Raw genomic sequence first — 14,111 nt, forward strand, 5'->3', positions numbered from 1 at the left:
GCCCGCCATGGGGACGAGTTCGTGTTGGATCGCAGTGCGGCTGCCACACTACCATTGTGAGAAGTGCTGCTCTGTTCCTTTTCATGCTGTCGCCAGGTGGTTGAGCAAGTCCGAGGGGACACTGTCAGACCCAGCAGGACGCGGTGGCCCCCGAGTGGGGAGGGGTGCGTTCCTGACTTGTGGGGTTCTCTGCTGTGCAGGGTCTTGGGCCCTCGCGGCCCAGCGCTTCCTCTGCTGTGCTGGGGGTTGGGCACTACTGCTGGATTGTCTGCTGTGAAGTTGGTGCCTGTTCCTGGCGTCACCTCCCTCCACGGCCCCAGCACAGAGTAGATAGAGGCCTAGAGGAGTGTTTTCGGTCGTGGAGCGAATCGACACCTTGGTCATCCCATTGTGTCTTGAGATGTCGCTTTCGTGTCTCTGCTGTCCCTTCTTAGTCACACTGAGTGCTGGGCTGAGTGTGTCCCTCTTCATCTCGTTGCTGCTGGCCTGGATGTTGACGTCATTCTTAGGAACCCCTTGTTTTAACTTTTCTTAAATCGGTGGTGACAAAACAAAGTGTTGACATGTTTAAATGTGCAGTTGGTTTTTTAAGTTTGATTTTAATGTCTTTTTTAAATACTTTCTGAAAACCCAAGAGAAACTGAAGATTCTGGGCCTCTGTGAGATGGGCTGTGCCCCTACCCTTCTCCATGTCGAGGCCCGAGGGCTGTGCGTCTCGGGCCCGCTGCCCACGGCACGGGGTGATGGTTGGGCTGTCCCTCCCCTCAGGGTCCTGGTGCCCGCAGTGCCATCTGAGTCGCATCACAGGAAACGTTCAAGGACATGTGGCCTCAGGCAGTGGTGAGGCAGGGAGCGTGTGGCGGGGTCAGCCGCTGTGCAGACCGGCAGGGCCTGCCTGGTGTTAGGACGGCGAGTGCTGGGGTGGGGACAACAGGGCGCGTGTCCTGCACACGAAAGGCTGCTCCCTTAATCTGAGGCGTCGGTGCTCTGGACGCCCGCGTAGATGAGACCGGGCTGTGCAAGCGTCCTGAAGTGCTGCAGACCTGCCGAGTGGTCAGCTGCCCGCTCCATCTGGCGTTGGGACCGCGCACTGCTTTGGACGCATTTCTTATTTCTCGTGCCTGCTGCTGACCCCAGGGGCTGTGTGCATGGGTGTCTTACACTCACTGGGTTGGGTCTGGACGTCTGGAGTCCATCCTCAGCCTTCACATCGAACTTGGGATCTTTGTTAGTGACACCTGCTTAGCTGCTGTGCTGCATGTCCGTCCCTCCTTCCCTTGGGGATGGAGCTCGTGTCCCTGCCAGGGCTGTGCCGGGACTCGAAGCCACGGGACTACCGGCTCCAGCTAGCCTGTTGTCGGGATGTGCTGACCGAACGGTGGGGCAGGAGGTTGGGACCGAGCCTGTAAGGCCTCCAGTGTGGGGGGGGCCTGGGCCTTTGTGGGGGGATGGGGTGCAGTGAAGCGGGCGTTGTGGGGGTCATTGGGACACTGAGGTGTTACACCCCGAGAGACAAGTGGGAGGATGCAGACCCTACGTGTCCACACGCCCGCTGCACACATGGACCTCCTAGGAGAAGTGGGGCGGGCAAGACGCCCCCGCTTGGGCTTGTGTGGCTGGGGGTGAGGCGGTGGGAGGAGGCAGGCTGGGGGTGGGGCACACGAGTTGTGGAGGCACCGGCACGGCGGTGTGAGGCAGTTACTGAGAGCTCACCTCCCATCACCCCAGAGCCTTTGTAAGAACAGGAAGACGAGAAACACAGGTGTCGGCTGCTGCAGAAGGGTTGGGAGGAGCGGCGCGGATCTGACTGTGTTCAGCTGGACCCAGCTGGTATTGATGACCCTGAAGTGCCCCTGGGCCTGCCTGGCTCCGGTGGAGACGTGCTGACACGGGTGCAGGACACTCACTCATGGGCCTGGTGTGGGTCCCAGCCACAGGCGCAGGGCGGCCCTGGGTGGGCAGGATGGGAGGTGGAGGGGCTGTCCCCACGCCATGCTTGCCCACTTTATCCTGTAAGGGTTGTGTAGGGAGGGCCAGGGCCAGGAGTGCGGTTTCCAGGCTCTTGGCCTCACGTGGAAAGGTGCTGGCTTGGGTGTTAGATGGCCATCAGCTGGAACCAGTTGGCCATTAGCCACTATGGTTTTGTATATAACCGCCATGGCTACGTTAGCAAGCACGGATTGCTGATGGTGTGGAATGTGTGGGTCCTGCTTCCTGTGTCTCGCCCGGCCGCCAGCGAGAGTGTAGTGGTATGAACCCCCTTTCCATGGCTCTGCTGTTGTTCCTTTTTGGCCTCGACGTCTCCTGTGGTCACCTGCCAGGAGCGGAAACAGAAAACCCTGCATTACAGGTTGGCTTTTTGGGGGGGTAGGGGACAGTTCCAGAACAGTAATGTTCTGCACAGAATGTTTAAGGCTTGGTGTGATTTTAATGTCTTTTGAAACTTAAGAAGTTCTTGATGTTACAGTTTAATTTGACTCATTTGTCCATGTTTCTGGGCGCTTGCCCTGAACCAGGCTGTCATGCAGGGACTCAGGTCCTGCTCCCCGCACAAAAACGCAGGACATGGTGAGGCCCAAAAGGAACACCCACGGAGCCATAGATAGGGGAGCCATACCACTATAGTCTCGATGGCGGCTGGTCGAGACACAAAAGCAAACATCCGCCAGTACGCCAACGAGGGGTCTTCCTGTGCCCTAGTCTCGCTGGTGGCCAGGCGAGACACAGGAAGTAGGATCCACACGATCTGCAATTCACAATCCGCCTGCTCACTGCACTTGTTAGTTGTAATCTGCGCCTGCTAGTGTAGCCACGGCAGTTATATTAGTGGCCAATGGCTCACTGGTTACAGCTGACGGCCAACTAGCCACAGCTGATGGCCATCCGATCACAGTTGATGGCCATTTACTACCTGAACCAGCACCTTCCCACATGAGGCCGGGAGCCTGGAAACTGCTCTCTGGGACTCTGTCCCCACACAGGCCCTGAAAGGGGCCAGGCACAGCCCTTCCCTCCCCATGCCTGATCTTTTGTTGGCGGGACAGGCAGACAGATGGGACTAGCTGGCCTGAGGGCACATGAGGCACCTCCTGGGGCCTCTGCTACCATATTTCCCCAAAAATCAGCTTTAATGCATCTTTTGGATCAAAAATTAATATAAGAGCCAGTCTTATTTTATTATACGACCTGGTCTTATATAATATAATATAGTATAAGACTGCGTCTTATATTAATTTTTGCTCCAAAAGACACTTTAGAGCTGATTGTCCAGCTAGGTCTTATTTTCGGGGAAACACGGTACAGGATGGCGCCCCATTCTAGGTGCTCTGATCAGAGCCCACCGAGGTCTTGTCTAGTTGCGAGCACAGGGTCCCTGCAGGTCCTGGCTGGCTGGGAAGTGCAGGCCCTTTCCTGGGGGGCCTTTCCACTCCGCCCTGCTGCTTTTGGCATTCGCCCCTCCTGCACCCACTCCAGGGGCGGGGCCCCCATTGCCCGTTGGGGTCTCTCTCCAGGTAGTGTCCTGGGACTTGGGTAGATGTGCCGTTCCCTCCCCCGCCCCTGGAGCTGGCCTTCTCTGTCCCCTAGCGCAGGGGTCTCGGTCCTCACCGTGGGGGGCTGTAGTCGTCTCCCCGATCCCAGCACCCCGTCTCTTCCTTCCAGGTGGGCATACTCTTCTCGTTCGTTGAGTGGAAATTGGGTTGATTTCAAACATGGTCTTCTAGAATTCCCTTGAGATAGATTGTGGTCCTAGAAGTGAGTTCGCCTGTATCCCACTTCATGGCATCCTCAGGATTAGTTTTCAACAGGAAATAAAGAAGGAAATAAAGACTGCTCGAGGGCAAGGTCAGAAAACTAAGGCCTTTTGAAGACGCGAGGCCGCCTGGCACGTCTTGGTCTTCCTCCAGCTGGGCCGGTGAGCACACCGGTCACACGGCACTACGTACAGTCACCCGGTCACCAGGCCAGCATCCTGGTGGTTGGTGCTTGACTGTGAACAAATGGACAAGATGGTTTTCAGATGCTCTTGGGGAATTTGCTTTTGTAAACCTATCTTTCTGTGCGTTACAGCTGACACTGCTGTTAACTCCTGTTTGATGCCTAGAGTTTAAAAATAACATGAAGTAAGGCCCGTGGTCTGCACTTCGCGGGTGCTGAGGCCGCCGCCCAGTGAGGACGGGAGCAGCACATGTCCCCATCCCCCCACGCTGTCCCTGGTCCCCTGGGCTGGAGCGCACTCACCTGGTCTCGGTCTCTGCTGCGCCATGTCTGTGTTGTCCCAGCTGCCGCGGCTGCTCCAGCTGTTTAGAAAGCGTTGTCTGCAACGCCTCCAGCTTTGCAGGCCTCCAGGTTGAATCCAAGTGGTCTCCCCCCGCCCCAGCTTGTGTTCAGACAGGGAGTGCGGCAGTGTGGGGGCCAGCCTCCTGGGCACTAGGCTCCAACTCTGCAGGGTGGGTGGTGTGGGGCCGAGCGGTCCCTACAGAGAAAAGAGGGTCTGACAGGGTGAGTGTGTGCTGGGAACTGATGCTGTGTGAGTGGCCGAGGCCAGAGGGCTGTGTCCCCGGAGTGGGGAAGGAAAGCTGTCTGAGGTGGGACCTGCCCTCAGTCCAGGCAGTCGTGCACGGAAAGTTGCAATAGGATGGTGGCGTCCTGGAGGAGGTGAGGGGTTGTCTCTGAGGTCTTCCTGCACTGCCTGCTGTGCTCGGGCGGAGGGCTTAGCCCTGGCACGTGGATGAGTGGTGCTGTGTTGGTAGCCAGGGGTAGAAGGTGGGCCTGGGAGCAGAGCGGCGAGAGTGGATGGTGACCACCTCAGGCGTGCGTGAGGACTGCAGGGCCGGGGCAGACTTTGGGGGCCAGGAAGGGAAGTGTTGAGGAAGTACATGGGGGCTGGGCTCTGCCCGCATTCTGTGTCTGGGAGGTGGGAGGCCTGTCCCCGTTTTGTGGGCAAGGTGTGTGGCGGCTCTGGTCGGGGGGCCCCTCACCCTGGCCTGGGCCCCTGGCGCTCTGCACGGCAGAGTCTGTGTGCCCTGCAAGCTGCGTGTGCAGCCGGCCGTAGGGAGGGCTGGGCTCACTGTGAGGGCTCTCGATTCATTTTCTCAGAGAGAGAACGACGAGGAGATTCGTGCCGCCAAGGAGAAGCTGAAGTACTGGCAGCGGCTGCGGCACGACCTGGAGAGGGCGCGCCTGCTGATTGAGCTCCTGCGCAAACGCGAGAAGCTCAAGCGGGAGCAGGTGTGTCCCCACGGGCTCCTGCAGCTGTCCTTGCGGGTGGTGCCGGCTGGGTGGCCGTCTGCCTGGATTGCAGCTTTACAGAGGGGCGACTGACCTCTTGGAGGAGGCCGGGTGGTGTGGTGGAGTGTGGTGTGCAGTGTGGTGTCCCTAGAGGGTCCTGGGTTGGGAAGTGGGAGCCGGGCTGGCACCCAGTGGGAGTTTGGGGGTGCCGTGCCAAGGTGCAGTGTGAGGGTTAAGTAGGAGCTTTTGTTGGCCATGGCACGTGTGGTGGTGCTGAGCGCCCGGGAAGCAGAGCAGAAGGTTCCTGAGACTCAGGTGCGCTGTCCCCCAGGTAAAGGTGGAGCAGATGGCGCTGGAGCTGCGGCTGACCCCGCTCACGGTGCTGCTGCGCTCGGTCCTCGACCAGCTGCAGGACAAGGACCCGGCCCGCATATTCGCCCAGCCGGTGAGCCTGACGGAGGTGGGTGTGCACTCTGCTGCTCCGGCAGCTCCTTTATGTGCCCTGGTTCTTTGTGAAATGTGTGGGCGCGTGGGTGTGAGGGGTGTACTGCCTCCACCATGAGGAAGAGCCCTGTCCTGTCGCTGAGGACCTGTCCCCTGTCTGTCCCCTCCTGGACCCAGGTGCCGGACTACCTGGACCACATCAAGCAGCCGATGGACTTCGCCACCATGAGGAAGCGGCTGGAAGCTCAGGGTTACAGGAGCCTCCCTGAGTTTGAGGAGGATTTCGAACTCATCGTGGACAACTGCATGAGGTACAACGCCAAGGACACGGTGTTCTACCGCGCGGCCGTGCGGCTGCGGGACCAAGGCGGCGTCGTCCTGAGGCAGGCCCGGCGCCAGGTGGACAGCATCGGCTTTGAGGAGGCCTCCGGTGTGCACCTGCCCGAGCGGCCGGCGGCGGCCCCGCGGCGGCCTTTCTCCTGGGAGGACGGTAAGCACGCCAGCCGCGCCCAGTAGGAGGCGGTGGATGACGGGCGACTGGGGTTCTGATACCTTGCGAAGCGAAGGGAAAGAAGGGCGAAATTTGTTTTCCTGACGTACCTGCAATCCAGTACGTCTGCGTATTGTGATTCTAGTAACGCTGTCAACGTAAAAGTCACCAAGGGTCCTTTCCATTCGCTTTTCTCTGCTGCCCGGTGTGTGCGTTATGCTCACAGCACCTCTGCAGACCAGCCACGTTTCATGTGCCCCTTGTGGGTCTGCGGGTCTGCCCTATAGAGCCCAGGAAGCAGGGTTGTTGGGGACTTGTCCCCAGCGGGGGTCGTGGTGACTTCGGGGAAGGCTGTCAGCTGTGTTTGAGGACAGACACAGCCCAGGCTCTCGGATGGGCCTCCCACCCACCCCCTACTCCTGTTTGCACTCTGCCCTCCTCCTGCTGAGTGAGGGCCCATGCTTCTCACACACGTCACAGCTGCCTGCCCCCTTGTCCCGGTGCTTGCAGACGGGCTGCTGTCCCTGCACCGTGCTCCAGCCACCTTAGGACTCGCTGCAGTGGGAAGGGGCTTGAGAGCCAGGGCCTCTCCATGTTGGGCTTTGCAGAAAATGATCATGCAGGTCGATGAGGTGAATTTCTGCCCTGAGGTTTTTATGTAGGACAGAAGTAAGGATGAGAAGTACTAAGTGATTTATTTCTGCCTTGGTATTCGGGTGGCGACGTGGCTGAGTTGCTGGACCGGGTGTCATGGTCATCGGTGCCCTTCCTTCCCTCCCACTGAGCCCTTGCGCTCTGTTCAGGGCCCGTGAGGGAGCCAAGGCGTTTCCCTTTGGGGGCTGTAGGTGACATGAGCTTTGTTTCCATGAGTGTTTTTGAGCTTGTGTTGTCTGTGACGTTTTGTTAGAATGATGAGCTGGATTGAAGCCAGGCTGTTACCTGTCAGGCATTCTCATTTATTTCCCTGTGCTGATGTCTTATTTACTTCATAGAAAAGATAGATGCTTTTAATAACATGTCTGTTCCTGGAGGAGGTAGTGTCACTGTCATTCCCACTTTTATCTTCAGGGAGCTCTAAGAGCAGGTTCTGTCTTAGCTGCCTCTCGCTAACTTAAGGTGATCCATGCTTCATACAGGTTGGTGTTGCGGAAATTGAAAGTACTAGGGGTTTTTGTAGTAAATATGCCTGAAATTCAGAATGACCTGTGAATCCTGCTGCCCGCTTCTAGTCAGCGACGTGCGTCTGAGCACTCGCGGTGCGACAGCCCTAAGCTGGGGCTCTAATGCCTCTAACGCGTCAGCGCCGGTGTCGGGGGCTTGGTGACGACAAGGCTTGCTGTGCCCGTGTACCCGGCTGGTTGTGCTTGCTGACACCCACGGGTGAAAAGCACTCTTCGCCAGTGGCAGCGGCCTGTCGTGGGTCCCGGCACTGGTGGAGAGCCTGTGCCCCTCATCCCCTGGTGACGCAGGGGTGGAGGGCCCAGTGGGTTTTCCTGTCTCAGAAGACAGCTTAGCGCTTGGCTGATGTGTGTGTGTTCTTGGCCTTCAGTGGACAGGTTGCTGGACCCGGCCAGCAGGGCCCACATGGGACTGGAGGAGCAGCTGCGGGAGCTGCTGGACAAGCTGGACCTCACGTGCGCCATGAAGTCCAGCGGGTCGAGGAGCAAACGGGCCAAGCTGCTGAAGAAGGAGATTGCACTCGTGCGGAGCAAGCTGAGCCAGCGGCACAGCCCGGCCCCGGCCGCGGACTCAGGTATTGGAGGCTTGCAAGAGGAAGGTGCTCAGCTGGGGCCGGAGACGGGGGACGAAGGTAAGCACAGCGCCTGCCCGGACTCACGCTCACCTGCTCCCACCACGCCTGTCCCGCTCGGTGCCATCTGTGCTGCCACTGGCACTTCAATAGCCAGTTACAAGCTTAAGGCACAGATTAAGATGTGTTTCTCAGCTGGGTCCTGCAAAACTACTTGCACAGGATGGTTTCGGTTCTGGGCCGCCCTGCAGAGTGGCTGGGGAGTGGCGGTGGCTGTGTGATGACAGGAGTGACTACCTTTGTTGTTCTGTCAGCAGAGGAGACCGGTTTAATTGTGCGCTGGATTATCAGGTGCAGCTTGGTGAAAGGGCCTTGGGCACCACGCCCACTCTCCTCCCTGATTCTTTGAAGGGTGGGTGGGGACCTGGGCATCTGTCCCTGCGGAACAAACTAGTGCAGCCCCCCAGAGACAGCCCCGTCTGGGCAGCATTCTTGCCCTCCTGCTGCACAGCGAGGCAGCAGGGGTGTTTTTATGGACAGGAAATACATGGACGGGGAGAAACCCATCCACCCAGCGGGAACGATCATACCATATTTCCCCGAAAATAAGACCTAACCGGAAAATAAGCCCTAGCGTGATTTTTCAGGATGCTTGTAACATAAGCCCTACCCCAAAAATAAGCCCCAGTTAAGATCGTCAGCCAGATGGACGGTTTTAGTACGTCCGTTGCAGCACATGACGGACGTAATGAATTAAAATAATGTTAACATATAGTTAAATATAAATAAACAATATTATTGACATTAGTACTTAAATGATAATATAAATTATAATTATTTGTAAATACCCAAGTGGGTGCCTTTGGATGAGAGGTCAGCACCTATGTAATCAAGTGAACTTGAGACTTATTGCCGAGTGACCAATCGGAGTGGACACAACGCACGAATAACGTGTGCACGTGATAACAAACGGACGTGGTTGTGTCTCATATGAATCTTCATAATTCAATATGTCGTGTGTTGTAACGGACGTACTTAATGCACTCGTGTGAAATAAACGTGTTCTGAATTTTGGTGCCTGCAAATTTTCGTTGCTTTTGTGTGGACCATCATTCTTGTCATCATTTTTGTTGCCACTCCTGTCTCGTAAGTCTTCAGTTAATGCTTGCTTTAATGGGAGATTTAAAGGGAATGATATTTTGACCTCCAGACAAGATGAGTGCAAAAAGAAAGATCTATTCCGTCGAGTACAAGAAAGGAATTGTGGAGGACTCCCGGGGCAAGAATCATACAGCTTTCTGCAAAGAGAAGAAGTTGGATCTCTGAATGTTCCGAAAATGGCGAGCCGAGTACGATAACCTCAGTCAACAGGTGGACGAGGGAAATGCTAAGAAGCACAAGTGTGGATCAGGTCGGCAACCATTGTTTCCTGAGCTGTGAGACATCATCTGTGGATGGACTGCTGACAGGAGAGCAAAGGCTTTGGTTGTGCGCGGGCTGATATTCAAGCATTTGCCCTTGCAATGGCACCACAGTTAGAAATATTCCCAGAATTCAAAGCATCACAGCACTGGCTGGATGGCTTCCTTCAGTGATATGAACTGTCTCTAAGATTGACAACACTGTTCAAGCTGGAAGATACTGAAGTTATTAAACGTGCACTTGCATTCAAGTCCTTTGATGGCATCGACTTTTCTAAATACCAACTCTCCAACATGATTGCTGTGGATGAAACTGCAGTGTTTATGGGCCAGGGATCTCAAACTTCAATTGATCAGAGGGGTGTCTCGTCAATCTACATTCCCTCCACTGGTTACGAAAGTGCACGTGTTACTTGTATTTTGACAGTTCGTCTGGATGGAAAGAAAGCCCCACCTCTAATCATCACTAAGGGCAAGAAAGATAAGGTTGAACGTGTTTCAGGCATTTATGATCTTGAAACCGAAAAAGCCTGGTGCACACAAGCAGTTGTAAGGAAGTGGGTCAATTTAATGCTGCCACTTGTTTTGCGAGGTGGCCAGAGGTCTGCTAGTCGGGGACTTAGCCAGCACTCACCACGCTAAAGACACGAAGAACTTCATTACAGAGAGAAGAGTGTAGATCAAATAATGATTCCCGCAGGAATGACTGCCTGTCTCCAGACTCTTGATACTGCAATAAACAAGCCATTCAAGGACCATTTGCGCATGGAAATCAATGACCACATTGAAAATAGAATGGAGAGAAATCAGCGTGGAAACTTTGAAGCCGAGCCTGCAAGAGGTTGTGACTTGAAGAATTCGTGGGATAAAATCACTGACAGCTGTGTCGCCAATGCACTACGAGCAGGCTACATGGACAAGAAGTGCTCATTTAAGGAGAGCTCTATTGCTGGACATGAGAGATTGGGGCCAGTGGTTCTACAGGAAATGGGGGCGCAAGAAATTCAAGCCAGAATTCGGGGTTTGGAGGGTTAAGACGACGTTCCAGAAGAAGATGACATGACTATTTGAATAAATGTAGATTTTTGTGTAGATTGTTGTACATGAGAAAAATAAGACATCCCCTGAAAATAAGCCCTAAAGCATCTTTTGGAGCAAAAATTAATGTAAGATCTGGTCTTATTTTCGGGGAAATACGGTAGGGTCCCGGTTGGGTGGTTATAGATGGGCCTTGCTCCGAGAGGCGCTCAGCTGGAAACTTAAACTGTGGGAGCAGGTACAACTTGGTATGAGCCTCGCCCCCTCTTTTTCCCCTCTGCTTTTCTCATTTTAAAGTTGGCACATTTCAGTTACACAAAAAGAAAGTGCCAGAAGACTCCCTCCTTCCCAGCCGATAGCAGTTGGGTTTACAATCTTTCCAAGTGTTTTAAAACTAGACACACTCAGTTGGCTTACTGAGAAAGCCTTTCGCCTACCTGGGCACGTGTATCAGCTGGTGGGGCCTGTGGTGTCTTGGTCATGACCACGCGGTGTTTTCTTATGCACTGCAGTCCGCCAGCCCCGCAAGTAAGCGTTGGCTGTGAGCGGCAAGTCAATGAGTGTCACACGGTTTCTATGGGTCACAGCTCCCATGTCCTGCTGCCTGAGGACTAGAGTCCTGGAGGTTCTTTCTCCCAGAAAAATGACCTCCTGTGTGTGGCTGAGTCATTGGAGCCTCTGCCCCACTCTGCCAGTGACTCGGTAGTTCAGGTCACCCCCGCGTGAGGTGCAGCTCTAGAAATTGTCCTTTGGGTGCTGCACACACGTTTGGACCCAGAGCACAGTAAAAGCTTCATTTCCCAGGGCCTTTCCCTGACTGGGGAGTTCGCTTCTCAGGAGCATTTTCTCTCAGGGACCTCTGGCAGCCAACATATCTGGCTGCCTCCCTTTTGTATGTAGTAGGTCCTAGGAGTGCAGGGTGGCCACAGGTTGTCAGGCCTGTTGCACCCCTGGGAGGTAGGGCCCTACGACATTGCAGGGCCTGTGGAAGGGGGTCAGTGTGGGCCCCCCACCATCCTCCCAGCCAGTCCCCTTCCCGCTGCCTGAGCTCTCGCTTTGTCCAGGCTGATCTTTGTCTTTTGGAAAACCACTCTTTTTGTGTTATTTGCCCTGAAAAGAGTGAGTTGGGGAGAAAGCTTGTCAACAAGCTGATTTACCATCATTAGAAGATCTTCTTTGAACAGTCAGTCCTGGTCTCACTGCAAAGCCATGTGTGACTTTTCGTGGTCCTTTGGCAAGGACTCCCTCCCTGGCATCGGGTTCCCATGGGAGGAGCACCTGGCAGCCTCACTTGCCAGGCGGGAGCACCCCAGTGAGGCCCGGTCCCTCTGAAGGCCACCTTTGCTGCTCTGTGGCACGGGTCATTTTAAAGGCAGCAACAAAGTGAGAGCTGAGGAAAGGTGGGCTGGGATCGCTTGTAGACTGTTACACCCTTGTTAAAAGTGACCAAGTTACAGAAAGGGCGTTTTACTTCGAGCCTGATGGGAAGAGGGGGTTGGAGGGCAAACAGCCTTAAAGTCCATCTGGGGTCAGGAAGGGAGGAGCCTCCAGATAGACCTGGGGGTTTATATCTAACTACCTAAATGTTGGTGAGGACCGCCAAAATCAAGATGTCTGTGTCTCTATAGAAGTGTGAACTCAGGAGCTGTACAATGGGACAGAAACCAAGACTTTTCTAAAAGTAAAGGACCCATAGCTACGATATTATCACACCTGAAATAGTAGTAATTCCTTAATATCAAGAACACAGTCCGTCTTAGTTTAACATTTATGTGGATTCCATTTGAAGAAACTTGAGCAGGAAGTTAGGGCAGGTGTCAGGCCCGCTGAACCGCCCCGGTCCGAGGAGGGGAGGCCTCCCGGCCTGGGTCCCCCGGGGCGTTCCTGATTGAGCCCCTGGAGTTGAGACCTGGGTGTGGGCTCAGCAGCAGGCCCGTCTGTCCAACACCACGCTTCCCGCAGGCTGGGATTATTGTTGGTGACTGTGGAGCTGGGTGAGGCTCTCGGCTGGAGGTGGAGTCCATAGCAGCGCCTTTTGGCCCCGGAGTTTGTCAGCGCGCGGGGCGCAGCACAGTGAGGAGGGCGGCGCTGGGAGAACGAAGCTGTGGGCCGCCGGTTTCTGCTTCCGGTCGCTGGCCGTGGCCGTGGCCGTGTGCTGAGCCGGGGCTCGGGGCTCGGGGCGCGCTGTGTCAGCGCTGAGCTGTCCCGCCTTAGCGCGGGGTTGCCGGGTGCCGGTCCCCGCCGGGCACGCCCTGCTGCAGCGTGCCAGGACCCTGCCGTTGCCAGAGGACTTTGCCATGTGAATTGCACAAACGTGCAGCTTCCCCCTTCCGGATTTCGGCAGTGGCAGGACAGTCTACACTGGGCGGGAATGGCCGATGCATGACTGGTTTCGCCAAGCTTTTTGTGACTGCTGTGGAAATGTTTGTTGGGCGTAGTTGGCGACCAGGTGTGCAGTGTTGGAGAACCGTCGTTGCACACTTCAGGGCGTCTCGGTCCCCAGGAGTAGCTGGGTTTAGTCAGGCGTCCCGAGGCTGAGGCCTTGTGGCCGTCGCGTAGACGTGACACGTTCAGTGACACGTTCAGTGCGTGGACTGTCGGATGCCGAGTCCTGTATTCACAGACGCTGAGACCCCACCTCAAGTCGCGTTGTCTGTCCTAGAAGTTGAGTGAGTGTGAACTTCTCACGCAGTTACGTAGCACGCAGTTGTCGGTGGGCAGGGACTTTCTAAAAGAACTTCCACACGTGTATGTTGACTTCCAGTGCGGCCCCCGCTCGGGGGCTGCGGTGCAGCTGCCAGGCTTACAGGACAGGGGTTCCCTCTGGAGGAGGAATCAGGCTACGTGGGCCTCCCACCCGGTCTGCTCTTGGCCGTGCCGTCGGCGCCTCGGGAGCCGGGCTGCGGGCTGCCCTGCCGGCGGGCGCGCAGTGACCGCAGAGCAGGGCGCTGGGTGAGCAGACTCAGGCCACCTTGGGCTCGGAGGAGGGGTGTGGGGACGGGCCCCCTGGTGGGGTCACTGCGACCTTTGACCCTTGCATTTGGGGTGGGGCTCATATGAGGGAGGAGCCTGTATGTGGGCTAAGTGACAGGCGGGAGGGGAGAGCCTCTGGACCGCGGCGGTTGGGGCACCTGGTGGGCTGCTGTCCTTACGGGTGGCTGAGCGGAGTGGGGTCAGAGTGCAAGTGGAGGGCTGGGGATGGCACGTGAGGAGGGGGCAGGCGGAGGCCCCTCAGGCCCCAGTGGGCAGTGCCCCATGCTGCCTGGCCCTGCGCCACGACCCAGGCTGATGTCTGCAGGGAGTGCTGGCCGCACTTCCGGTGTGATGGCGAGGACAGGCGGTGCTGTGAGGGCCCAGGGTGAGGCCCGGGGTGGATAGGAGGCAGGGGGAGAGCCAGGGTGGGCGTGCGTGTGTGCACACGCGCGCCTCAGTTGTTAGCAGGAAACTGGGAACTGCGGTCCCAGCCTTCCTCTGGTCTGTGTTCCGAGTGTTTTGTACATGCTGTTTCCCGAAATCTGTTGGTGCCCCTTAACGATGGGTGGGAAGGATTTCATCGGCAGCCCGCGTGTGGGGCAGCATGGCTGGTGATCCAGCACTTCTACGTGAAGGACGTCACAGTGTCCCCACCCGGATGCTACTCCTGTGTCTGGCAGCTGCTGCATGCACTGGGTGGGCGAGTGTCCGTCTAAAAATGGCTTTTTGACAGCTTTGTGTTGGGAAGCACTCTCCCTTGGTATCT

The 14,111-nt window shown here is 56.3% G+C and overlaps 1 protein-coding gene across 3 annotated transcripts in view; it reads left to right on the forward strand.

Annotated features, from left to right (window-relative positions):
• The window catches only part of BRD1 (bromodomain containing 1), a 45,880-nt gene that overhangs the window by 17,555 nt on the left and 14,214 nt on the right, over nucleotides 1–14,111 (forward strand). For all 3 annotated transcript variants that reach the window (XM_033116532.1, XM_033116533.1, XM_033116531.1), the window contains exons 4-7: nucleotides 5,098–5,229; nucleotides 5,561–5,689; nucleotides 5,851–6,163; nucleotides 7,713–7,973. In XM_033116532.1, the coding sequence (XP_032972423.1) occupies nucleotides 5,098–5,229; nucleotides 5,561–5,689; nucleotides 5,851–6,163; nucleotides 7,713–7,973 (835 nt within the window). The remainder of the gene's footprint in view (nucleotides 1–5,097; nucleotides 5,230–5,560; nucleotides 5,690–5,850; nucleotides 6,164–7,712; nucleotides 7,974–14,111) is intronic.

This window comes from Rhinolophus ferrumequinum, chromosome 10 (genome assembly GCF_004115265.2).
Source record: "Rhinolophus ferrumequinum isolate MPI-CBG mRhiFer1 chromosome 10, mRhiFer1_v1.p, whole genome shotgun sequence".
Taxonomy (NCBI): Eukaryota; Metazoa; Chordata; class Mammalia; order Chiroptera; family Rhinolophidae; genus Rhinolophus; species Rhinolophus ferrumequinum.